The following is a 13435-nucleotide window of genomic DNA, read 5'->3' on the forward strand; positions in this document are numbered from 1 at the left end:
TCTCAGAGGAGCAACTTTAATTTAATTATTTTTTATTAATTTTTACAATATTAAATCAGTAACCCAGAGACACAAAATACATTAAAAAAACATTGTTGTTTGTCATGCTATATCCCTAATTCAAATATAACAGAGATAAGGTTGAAAATCAGCAAAGTGTCTCTTTAAATAAACATTTTTTTTCCTCACTCTGAAAGGGTATCTCATCGGCTCATGGTTTAGTCTCACCTGTCTGTGATTGTCATCAGGTGTCATGTCAGTCTGTGTTTGCTGCTCTACAATTGGTATGGTCACAAACTCTGTGCTTCTGTATTTTCCCACTGTGGAACATGTAGGCTGTGCTATTCTTGTGTTACCTGTGGTACAAAGATTCTCCTCTAACACCTTCAGTTCAGTTTTTTCTCGTCCTTTTTATAGGCATAACCCACTGACCCAAACTTTTGAATCCTGGAAAAGTTAGCCCGTCTTCCTGTCAGCATTAAGTAATGTGTCTGTTCTGTGTAATTGCACAGGTCCATAAAACCCTTTGGCAGCTCATCCTCTATTAGCATGTGCCTAGCCATATCAAACAGGGTGCGCTAGTTTTGCTCAGCACTACCATTCTGGTGTGGAAAGTATGGAGCGCTCAGGATTCAGCAGCATTTGAGATCAGATGAGAGTTGATGGGGGCTTTGGTCACTGTGAATCAAACTTGAATAAACTACACCCACCCAGTCCTGATGATGCACATTAGCCTAGTTTTTGAGTGTTTTTACCTTTAATAAAAAGTACCTATTGTAAAGATGTTTTATTCACTTTTTGGCTGTTTAATGAAATACTTGAGATTTGACTTAGATGGATTTGAGACTTGAGTTTTTAAGTGCTTTAAAACCCACAGACAAGACATTTTGATTCCTAAATACTAAACACAGCTATCTGAACCATATAACAATGATAAATGTTTTTAGGGGTCCAGACAGCAAAGCTGCTTGAACCCTATTGTTTTTGTTGTCACTTTGACATCACTTCATAAACTAGGTCAAACAATAATGGTAGAGCCACAGAAATGTTTCTCCATACATCTTTGCATTTTAGTATTCACTATGATAATAATTGTAACCTCCATGTAATACTTAATCCTACTTTGTTGCATGACCTCAGATCATTGGGTTTATCACAGGTTAAGAAGTACTAATATGAAGCCAAAGAACCAGCAGGGGCACAGGACTGGGGGTGATGAGTAATGACCTGAGTGATTACAGGAATCATGGTCACTTGGTCGGCTGTGTGTGACCAGTCTCATGTAACATTTGCTTTTCTCTAAGAGAGAGAGTCAGCATGAAAAAAAAAGCATCCGTGTTACTGTGTGTGTGTGTGTGTGTGTGTGTGTGTGTGTGTGTGTGTGTGATATGACACCACTCGCCTCACTCCTGTCTTAGTCTCGTCAGTGTGATGTGGTGATGCATGCACGCACACACATGGACAGACCACAGTGACGGCGCCAGTTGTGGTAGATCATTTTCATGTCAAGTTTGGATAAATCAGTGGTAATGTGGGCTGACTCTGCTGTACACCACTGCCTGCAGGCAGTCATGTAGTGATTTGCTTACGCCTCACACCCTCAACCAACCTCTGGAATTTCCCTGAGGCTCTCACTTGAATTGAATACCCAACTGTATATCAACTGGCTTTCTACTGTACTTTCTGTGAGGATGTAATCGTTTTATCGTTTTTCAAGCAGTAGATGACTAGTACAGTACTATTTTGAGGAAATCTACAAAGAGCAGACCAACAAATCAAACGGACTTTTATTGAAATTAAGGCCTTAAAATGAGCAGAGACTGTAGTTAATGCTACCCCTCTAATTAAGGGGTAAAACGGATTGTTTCAAAACTTGAGAAATACCCTCATGTGCTTTCTTTCCAAGAATGAGATGAAAAGATTGATATTAATATCATGTCTATGTGTCCTGTACAGAGCTGGAGTGAAAGAGTGGAAGTCGGGGGAAAAGGTAGCTTGGTTCTGTCCAAAGTTCAGAAATACAGAAATGTCTAATCCAAAGTTTTGCCATCTATTTGCATATTTAAGGAATGGAAACCTAGATTAGATGGCTATATATCTTTATACTGAGTCCATTTACTATATTTATAACTTGTCTTGGCTCCATGTGCCAGATCGTCATTGGTCTAGTGAGGTGCAATTTGAAACCTGAGACTCCAAAGAGTAACTGGAGGCAAGATAGATAGATTCTGCATAAATTTAGGGAAGTTCTAGCTGGGAAAACACTGAAGACAAACAAAAGACGAGCACATAGGCTACCTTTTTTAAAAAAAACAGTTTTCTGTAGATTACTATCTTGTTATGGACTAAATATCTTTACTGCAGTGGATTGTATGGACATTTGTTAATATTTCCAGACTGTTTTTGTTGGAGAATTATAGATCTGTGGATCACTGAGCGCCGTAATCGGCAAGTTGTGTCAAGTTGGTGTTAATTTTAAACGCAGTTCTCTGATGTTGCCATTTATTGTGCCTCCTGTTATATCTTGAAATGACTTGCATCAATCGATTAAAAAGACTCTAAGCTTTCTAAAGTTGTATTGTATAAGTATAGAAGTGAATGTAGCGTTTGTGTCAATAAACGGGAAGATAAATGCTGGTGGTGCTCACCAGCCATATCTGGCAACTTCACTGTGACAACAGGACTTCATGATGATGAATCTTTGTGACATCAATGCACATCAGCATTGTTCATCAAGAAATAGTTCCAACGTATAACTTCCTCATTTTTGTAGACTCCAGCTCCGTACTCAACACACACACCATAGGACTAATATGAATCTGAAAAGCTCACCATTGGGAAAAAAAGAAGAGCGTGTTTCCCAAAATATTGAACTGTTCCTATTATGGAATGTAAAGCAAGAGAGTCAACCTCTTGGAGTGCCAAAACAGAAAGCTTTCATCCTCAAATGAATATGAGACTGATTTTAATGTTTACAGACATACATATACCACGTCATACAAATAGAAACCCGGGAGGTAGTTGTAGACGTATCTTGTTTTGGACCTGTGATCTATGAATGGATCATGTTTTAGGCCTCAGCATTCTTACTCACTTCTTTCAATAAGCAAAGTCCTCTTCAGATCATCCAACAACATCTGGAACTCCCTTTAGAACAACACAATCGGAGAACTGTGTCTAACGATGTTTGTAACTTTCCAAAACAGACTATCTCTGTTCTGCTTCACACCACGATTGGCCAGGTGTGGAGGTTTAAAGAGAGGTTCCTTCTCCAACATATGGAGAATAATCAGGCAACTTCACCTTTTTCCTTACTTCAGCTCTTCCTCTATCCACGGCAAGACAGTTAAACAGGTGAGCAGCCTGAAGTATCTTGGACTCATTATACACAATAAACTCCCTGTCATCTCTATTAACTCAGAGCACTGACTATTTACCCCACCTGGTGTTGTTGCTTTACAAATGCATACTTCAGCCCATCTTGAAGTACTGTTCCCTCTGCTGTTTTACATAGCACTCACAATGGCAAATGACACCGATCGACCCCTCAATCAGCACTTCACATTTCTACTATGTGCCACGAGACACAGGCCTTTAAAATGGGCAAGAGCTCAAATCAGCAGGAGTTTTGTCCCCTCTGTCATAGCAGTTATGAACAAACTGCGTTGCTGACACTGTTGAGCTCGGATAGTAGAAGGAACATGAAGGTTATATGTACAGTATTGTCTATATGCATACGGTACTGTGTATACATTTTTTTTTTTACTGGTTGTGAAAACAAATCTCCCTAAAATCTAAATCTAAATTCAGTAAAATACTGAAAAGCAAAAACGTACTAGTGGAGTATCAAAATATTATCCGCCTTGGAGAAAGCAGATATCAGTTCAAGCCAAGTACTGGGCTCTATTTGTGAATTCTATGAGGACTCCTGGGTGTGTGTGCTTGTACGTGAGTGTGTGTCAGCCATCCACAGCATGTGTCAGCGTGGCCTCATCTCAATATGTCCAGTGTTGTGTCAAAGTACAGCAGACTCATTCATAAGGCTCTGCAGCAGTTTGTGTAAACAGTTCACTTTCAGCCGGTCCTCCAGGAGCTGGAAGTGTGACTTTTTCTGTTGACGAATGGGAAGGAAACGAGAAAGAGCATCGTTAGTTTTGGCTCATTTGCCTCAGCTGCTGACACTGCACACTGTTTTATGTTAGCCACTGCAGCACCCGAAGGAGCAGAGGGATGAAACATGTTGATTTGGGCTTGTTTGATCAAAGAATTGCTTTCAAATTCATTCAAGTCACAAGCTTCTCATGCAGTAGAAGGTAAAGGATCAGGTTTTGTGCTGAAGGCCCTGTATCTCCATGTGCTGTTTTGTATAACAGTATATGCTGTTTTCAGTAGGTTCTTGTTGATCTGTCAAGGGCAGTAAAATTCATAGAACACATCCTGCTAAGAGTAGTATCAGGTGGATCACTGATGTTCCATTTCACATATGACAACAATTGAAATTGCTTTTAGAAGTGTTGTTGATAATATAGAATTCATTTCATTCTCTTTTGTGACAATTCAATATTTTCAGCCATTCTAGCAGTTGGTCAGCACTTTGGTCCAAGATAAGATGTATTAGCAACTACTGGATAGATTTTTAGTTTGGTTCAGACATTCATGTTTCCCTTGGGATGAACTGTAATACCTTGATCCTCTGACTTTCCATCTAGCCATAATAATGTCAGCATTTAATTTGTCCAATACAAATACCTGCAAAACTACTAAACTACTGAAACTATTTCAATCAGCTAAGATATTCAATTAGGGCGTTGAACATGGTAACAATGGCCTGTTAACATTGTTATTGTGAGCATTTTGAGGTGCTTGGCATTTGCATTTAGTTCAAAGCAATGTTGTTTATGTATGGCATCACAGAGCTTCATGTATGGCTGTAGAAGCCATACTAGAAGCTCAGACACGCATATGACCAGATTTACTGGTTATATGAGACAGCTGTCACCCTGCTTCTCACTGTTAGTAGAGAGAGTGGAGTTTGTATACTTAACTGATAAACCACAGAATAACACTGAATTACATCCAGAAGTTACCAGATAAAAGTTCAGTTTCACATCTCCGTCCATATGCACGTATGCATATGCTATCACTTGCTGTCTCGCTCTCTCTCTCTGCTAAATGACATTTAAACAACAAACTGTGTCACTGAAGTTATTTCTGTTCCAGGCAGCAAGGCAGGTTCATTAAAGCCAGACAACCTCAGACCTTTGTTCAACCCTGGTCAGGAGCAGGGTTATAAATGAGGGTTGACCGATGCACGTTGACCCATTCAGATAAACTCCCACAGTGGGTTTGACCCTAATCGCTGGTAAAAGTTTTGTTACTAAGCATATCGATACCAGTTGCATACCAATTCTGCGGACATACATTCCAACCATTTCATAATTGGTTTGGTGAACTGAAAACTTCAAATTGCCTGTAGGTGTGATTCTGTGTGTGTCAGCTCTGTGATAGACTGGTGATGCCTCTCATCCGATGTATGCTGAGATAGGCCTCAGTCCCGCTTGACAGTTTAAGGATAAATAAGGAGAGAAAATTCTGAAACGACACAGCCAGCAGTGTTTCAACAGCTGAAACACAAGAGCAGCAGAGGTATTTCACAGGGGACTGCGAGAATCTTCAGAGTTGGTTGGACAAACAGTCAGAAGCTGCATCAGACAGTAAATATGTCTGTACGTTTCGTTCTTCTGCTGCAGTGTGTATCTGCTGTCTAGTCACTTACATATTACAAATCCACTCAGGATGTAACTTCTTCTCATCAAGCAAATAAAAAGGATTTCCACTGGCTTGTTCAAACCTCGCCATAACAAGTAAAACACAGTAGAGACAAGTGGCAAAAGAAGACTTGGAAATGATTTTGGTACTGCCTTCACAGTCACCAGATTTCAGCTCAGGATGATGCAAGTGTACTGAACGTGCATTCTACCAATATCTGACTCATTCATAGCTTGCAGCTTGTATATATTAGGAAAACAGGATTTATTATGGAAATATGGTTGTCTTTTCATTTGTACATGACTTGCACACCCAGCAAATGCGTTGGTGCAGGCACCTGGCCAACCAGTAGGAGCAATACATGTAATTAAAAACTGTGTCACCCAACTGACCCAGTTTTCCTTACAGCATACACACACTGCTGGAATCACTAGAACTTACTCTTTCAGATGTTCATTGAAAATAAATGACTATTCATTGATTCTTTTAGAAGTGCATGTAAAGTAGTCAAGGAAGCTTATCAGCGTTACAATATGTCAGTTATATTCTGTTTTTTTTTTTCTGACACTTTCTCTGACACAGCTTTATCATCTGGGCCTCCCCCAATTAAAAACTATTAATGTTTGAAAGACATGTCAGGCAATATGCATTTCTGACATGCCTTTTTCTTGAAACCTCCTCATTCTTTTACAAGAATAATTTAAACTGAAACCATCGCACAGCTTTTATTTATACTCATTCTAAACATTTTTTTTCTTTTTTGAGGTGCTAAAATACAAAGCATTAGCTCCACCAAGGAGGTCATGGTTTCATTTCGGTTTGTTTGTTAGCAGGATTATGGAAAAACTACTGGTCTGATTTACATAAAACTTGGTGGAAGGCTGTAGCATGAGCTATATAATAAATGAAAAATAAAAATAAATGCCATACATCTTAAAAATTAAGTAGTAAAGTTCATAGTGACAAAATATTGCCAATTGAAATATGAAATAAATATAAATCAATAAATAAATAAATAAAATACCAAGTTTTGTCACAAACACAGCTGGAAAATCTCCAGCACATCTCTTTAATAATAGTTGGCTTTGTTGCCACAAACACGGCTGAAAACGTCACACATCTTATAAAAAAATATCTGGTTCTGTCCCCACCAACGCTGCTTGAACTGTGGTTGGCAGCTTGGCCGTCACCTTGCCTACAGTAGGTGTCACCCCACCACAACCCCTCCTCCTCCTAATGAGAAGCTCAAATATGTGTAATGTTCATCTGATCCATGTTACCTTGCTACCTGTTGTAGAAACGTTGATATGATACATATGAAACATAAAAATGTAACATGCCTGTTTTCATATAAATGTAATATTTTAAATTTAGAAAGAACATAAATGTACAACTGAGATGATAAGGCTTCAGGTAGGCTCAGCCATGTTTTGACATCATTCTAATAGTTTTGGAAATATATCCAGACATAGTGGTTGCACTTGCAGATTTGCATATCATAGAAAAGTGTCCTTCTAGTTCATTCAATTGATCAATGTCTGTACATGGGTCAAATATAATGACAGATATATTTTGTGAGCAGCTAAACATATATTGAGCAACAGAAAACTATTTAGTACAGAAAGTCAGACAGTCTGTCAGAAACAATATTACCAAAGCAATGTTCAAAAATGGCCATATTCAAATGTATTGAAGAAATGTGTGAAAAACTCTCTTTCTTTGCCTGCTTCTGTGAGTTGGTCCCAGTCTGTGTGTCAGTTGGTTGCTGTGGTTGTGTATTCTCTCTAAACAAACCACAGTGTTTTGCTAATCCCAGGCTTCTGCCTTGCATTACAGCCATCAATTTAAGACCTCTGGGCCTCCTAATTCACTGTGCTGTTGGACGCTGTCAAACACTCCTCCACCACACATATGGTTTCCAGTATTACGCTGTACGTGTGTGTGTGTTTCACAGCATCTGTTAGACAAGGCAACACATATGGCTGTCAGTGCTGCGCGTGTCACCTCGGTCCTGTGTAAGCGTCTGTCAAACACTTCCACACACATGGTTCTAAGTAGTATATGAGGGAGATTGTGTTGCTGCTACTGTGCATGGCTGCTGTTGCACTAAAGGGCTGTGTGTTATTTGGCTTTGGGTGTCAGGGTCCCACTAATCTACCTTTTAAAAGTGTGATGCCAGTAGAAATATTGAGCATTTAAATTGATCTTTATAGGTGCGCTCCACAGTCTTTATTCATCGACAGCTGTTATTGGTCACAGGGAGTACTAATCCTGTTACACAGTTGTATAATGTGGCTCTGGACGAACTCTGACAAAAAAAACCTGATGATGTCAGAGTGATGTCATCAGAGTTATCTTGGTTTGGGTTTGGAGACTGCACCTTTTAAACATAACATAAGCATCAGACTAAAAGTGTGGGATTAGAAAGATGTGGGCATTTACCATGCAGGGACAGTCTAATCAAAATGCTGTAAAGTTGCATTATAGTGTTTTTGGAGTTCAACCCATAGCACGTAATAAATGTCAAGATATTTTGACCTCTGAGGATTCAATTTTAAGTGCAGTGCTAAACTGAGTAGCCCTCATTCTATAAAAAGGATCACCATTTCCTCCAAAAATGTATTTTCAGTGAAAAAAACAGTAGTATGTACACTAATGGGCAAATATAAGATATTTCTAAAGGCCTGTTTAGAAACAAAGCCCTGCCCCACTTCAAGACTAGCTTGTGCAACACAAACTAACATGAAAATGGTGCATAACCTCAGTTCTCTATATCACAGTTACACCTGTATCTCATCCAACTGCATGTGTGCTGAGGACACAATTCTCAATATGATATTATTTCCTCAGGTTTACTGGGTAAGATCTGAAATGACTGTTTTTACTCAAGTGAAAGTTATAGGGAACTTTTTTCTCCACCGTTCTCTTGTCTGTGGTCACAGCTGTGAGGTCGAGATCTTTCCTTATTGTCATTTAGATCAGAGACAGCATCTCAGTGTCGATCACTCCAGATAAGAGCATCAACTAAATGCCTCAATGTCTCTCTGTCTGTCACACACATACCCTCAATCTGGCATTCTCTCTTCTTTTCTGTAGATGTCATCTCTCCTACACATTTCAACCCATACTTCAGGCGGCTGACGTTTGATGTGTCCTCCATGGAGAAGAATGCCTCTAACTTGGTGAAGGCTGAGCTCAGGATCTTCCGTCTTCAGAACCCTGTGGCCCGAGTGTCTGAGCAGCGCATCGAGCTCTACCAGGTACACACACTTTCCTGCCAGGGTTCCCAACAAATCATTTAAGAGTTACTTTGATACACTCTGACCATCACTGGAAGTGTTTACCGTATTTACCGGACTATAAGCCACTACTTGTTTCCCACGCTTTAAACCCTGCAGCTTTTACAACGATGCGGCTAATCGACACATTTTCTATCACTAATGGCCATCAGGGGGCGCAGGAAGTGCAAAAAAGAGACAGACACAAGAGGTGCAAAGAAGAAGATGCTAGTTTATGGCGTACCAAAATGCCCAAAACGCAGCACGACACGCACAGATGCAAAATATTTTTCATGCCCTCATCATGGAAGGTACACGAAGAAAAGCATATGATGCAGCTTTTAAGTTGAAAGCAATTGACCTGTCTATCCAGGAGGGAAATAGCGCTGCTGCACATAAGCTTGGCATTAATGAATCAATGGTGAGACGTTGGAACTAAGAACTAAGTCAATGCCAAAAGACAACAAAGGCTTTCAGAGGTCATGAAAGCAGATGGACTGAACTTAAAAATATACTTGAGGACTGGGTGAACACACAAAGAGCAGACAGCTGAGGTGTATCCGCTGTGCAGATCTGACCGAAAGTTAAAATAATCGGCAGCAAAATGTCTATTGAAGATTTTAAAGGTGGACCATCATGATGTTTTAGATTTATGAGACGAAAATGTCTGTCCATCAGGTCGCGGACGACTGTCTGTCAGCAACTCCCTCTCGACTAAGAGGAAAAAGTTGCAAACTTCCACAAATCCATTGAAACAAATATAGCTGAGAATTCCATCAGACCAGGCGACATAAATATGGATGAAGTACCTTTGACTATTGACCTGCCTCCAACTAGAACTGTTAACAAGACAGGTGCATCATCAACTCGGATTTTATGTGAGTTGCTACACCGCATCTGGACAAAAGCTCAGGAGGAGGATGAATAAAAAAATGAATGACCTTTCTGTTTTGTTCGATCAGATTTTTTTTGTCGTGTTACAGGCACTGTTTGAAAACAATTAAGGTATGTAAATAAAAACATTATTATATACAGTAAACATTTACAAAATCTTTCAGTGTAAATATCTCATTTCGCAACTTATATATCTGTGGCTTATAGTCTGGTGCGACTAATATATGTAAAAATATATTTTCAAAATTTAGTGGGCGATGTGCTCTATAGTACAGTAAAAACAGTACATTACATACTGGGTTTTGGGAACTGTAACATTACTGCTAACATGTCACCTCTGTATCTCCTCACAAAAAATGCTTTCTACTTCAGAGACCTCAATAGCACATTCCCCACATATGTCATATGTACAATGTAACATTTATGTATAAATACTAACCCAACATTTCATGACAGAGAGCATAGCAGTGTTTACCTGAAGAAAACATCAGGAAAACCTGTTATCTTGGTTAGTTGTTCATTTATCCTGGTTTTCTGATCATATCACTTCAACATGTATGGTTGTGAAGTTTTTGTTTTAGAAGCTGAAGTGGTGATCTTCATAGTAGAGGTGCAGCTAAACTCAGTTAGCTGAGTTAGGACACAGGTGGCGCAGAGCACATGAAGAAGACTAGAAACAGCTGGTCGATCAGAGCAGACTGGGCTTTTCTAGTGGGGGGCCTTAGAGAGACAGGCGTTAAAATGGACTTTCAGACAGGGAACAGAGGTGGTGCACCAATAGACAGTATGAAAAATATAATGCAGATTAAAGCATGTTTATATTGTCTATTATACCCCCACAATAAAAATATGAAAGTAAGAATGAGAATAATATGGTGCATCATATGTGTATTGTGTTGTTTTCCCACTATTGGTGAACAGATAGTGAAGATTGCACACAATCAGCACAATCTGCAGCTTAAATCATATTTTCTGAGTTCTGGTCACTTTTAGATTTCAGCAGCTGTGCGTCTATGTTTTGTTCCCACTGACAAAGTGTTCTGGATTAGCCACAGCTAATTACCAGTTATTTAGAATCATTCTCCATAAAAAAAACATGATTTTTCAGAAACACGGTTGAAATCATTTATCCCTATTGTCATAACAAGAAATACCAAGTAACACAGCTCACACCAAATGTTAACAACATGATGAGTACAGTGGAAGGATCCCTGAATATTTCGTGAGGGCTGGAGATGAATGGAAAAACATGAAAAACTAGTTTTGCTGCGTATGAGTGAAGTATGTGTGAATAATAACAATAATAATAATGCATTTTATTTATAGGCGGCTTTCTGGACACTCAAGGTCACCTTACATCATAAAAACAAACACACAGTTTAAGAAACAAATAAGAGCAATAAAATACAGTTTAAAAAGACGAAAGAGAAAACAAATACAGAGAGAAAATTGGACAATGTTGTGGTCAGATGGAGTACGCTAGTCTTAACAGATGAGTTTTGAGTTTGGATTTAAAGTGTGGGAGTGAGTCAGTATTACGAAGGTCAGGTGGGAGAGAGTTCCAGAGCTAGGGAGCAGAGCGACCGAATGCTCTCCTCCCCATAGTGACAAGTGAGATGGATGGAGGAGGAGGATCTGAGGGTGTGGATGGGTGTGGCAATCTGGAGGAGATTAGAGAGATATGGAGGGGTGAGATTGTGTATGGCTTTAAAGACAAAGTCAGAACCAAAAACATGTTTAAGTCAAGGCCAGTAAACACAGACCTTTACAGTACATTCACCAGTGAATTTCAGGCTTCAGAGTCACAAGGTGCTCCGGCAGAAATAAAACCGATGCCTAAAGACAGTGGATGGACAGTTGGAATGAGACACACATTAGGCTCTCTGATCACCGGACAGGATGATCGCCACCTGCTCCACGTGGCTACTCTCACCATGTTTAATTACAGCCAAACTATGCTATTTTTCCAGGCCTGGAATATGAAACAAAGCAGTTTGCACAACGTGTCATCCAAACATCTCTAAAGGCAAAAGTTCTTTGTTCCATCAGCATTTGTTGGGCACAACCCTCCTAATTCTGAAGCATCCTGATGCCTTACTTCAGCTACAGAAAAAGTGTCACATACAGAAATTCAAACTTCATCAATGGGAAATCCAAGGAAAAGCTCTGGACATAATGCTTGACTGGCAGCAAATGTTAGGATAGACTGTACATTAATAACACAGCTATGAGCACAAGAGGTGGACTGATAAAAACAAAAAGAATACAAAATGGCAATATCTTAGTCTAGTCTAAAAAAAAAGAACAAAATAAGAGAACGGTAAAGTGAGGTCATTGATCTGGCCCTGAAGTCACCCCTTGCTGCCTGTTTATCAGCCTGTCTGGACCAGCCAGTCCAGATACGATAAGATCAGACTTTATCAGTCCTCTGCCAGGGAAATTAGGGAGTTAGAGGTTAGGGGCAACTGTAGCTGGAGGTGGAGCGGTCGTCTGCTTATCAAGGTTGGTGGTCAATTCCTGGCCTCGGCAGTCTACATCCAATCCAATCCAATCCATCTTTATTTATAAAGAACAGTTTAAATAAACTCAAGGTTTCCAAAGTGCTGTACATTAAAATAGGCAGTAAAAACAGACAATAAAAATAGAAACATACTACATAAAGGATAAAATACCTGTGCACATAAAATAAACAATCTAAGTGGTAATAAAAGCCAAGGAAAAATTCATTTATTTATTTAACCTTTATTTAACCAGGTAAAAGACCCATTGAGATCATGATCTCTTTTACAAGGGGGACCTGGCCAAGAGGTCAGCAGCACACGTCACAATGAATAACAGACAGTAATTAAAATGAAAGAGCAGCAATAACTAGGTTAAAAGTTAACATATAAAGTGCAGCAGTGGAAGTACAGTAACAATTTTAAAAACATGTGCACTGTTCCTGGGTCTCACGATCACTATCAGTCAGTAGAGAGCGAAAGTTCTCCAAAGGTATGAGCTCCGACAAAAGACAAGAAAAGAGCTGGTTTTTCACCACAGCTTTAATCTGGCGGTCGAACTTAAGATCCGGGTCCACTTTTACCCCCAGATTGCTAACAGTGGGCTTGGTAAACTGCACCAGGGAACCCAGGTCGACTGGGGAGGTCGCGGAAGTACCACCAAAGACAATCACTTCCGTCTTGTTCTCATTAAAATTTAAAAAGTTTCGAGACAGATTTAACTTTACGTTGCCTGTTCTTTAATGGGGTGGCAGAATCGATGGCAGACTGGCAAGTATTAAAAAATTGAGAGCAAAGTGCCTCCGTGTCAAGGTGGCACGTGTGCAGGATCAGTAGTGACGTAGATCTGACTGAAAGCGGACGAGAAGTGAGCGGCAGTGGAAGGGTTAATAACCCAGCAGCTGCGAACAGCAGCGGGAGTTTTAACAGACACAGCACACAGCAGCTTCTAAAAGTACAGGCGTATGATCAGAGAAATACACTCCATGGACTTCC

The 13435-nt window shown here is 39.7% G+C and overlaps 1 protein-coding gene across 2 annotated transcripts in view; it reads left to right on the forward strand.

Moving 5' to 3' along the window:
- The window catches only part of tgfb2 (transforming growth factor, beta 2), a 62104-nt gene that overhangs the window by 24276 nt on the left and 24393 nt on the right, over positions 1–13435 (forward strand). For both annotated transcript variants that reach the window (XM_041941841.1, XM_041941842.1), the window contains exon 2: positions 8866–9029. In XM_041941841.1, the coding sequence (XP_041797775.1) occupies positions 8866–9029 (164 nt within the window). The remainder of the gene's footprint in view (positions 1–8865; positions 9030–13435) is intronic.

Source organism: Chelmon rostratus, chromosome 8, assembly GCF_017976325.1.
Source record: "Chelmon rostratus isolate fCheRos1 chromosome 8, fCheRos1.pri, whole genome shotgun sequence".
In the NCBI taxonomy this organism is placed as follows: domain Eukaryota; kingdom Metazoa; phylum Chordata; class Actinopteri; order Chaetodontiformes; family Chaetodontidae; genus Chelmon; species Chelmon rostratus.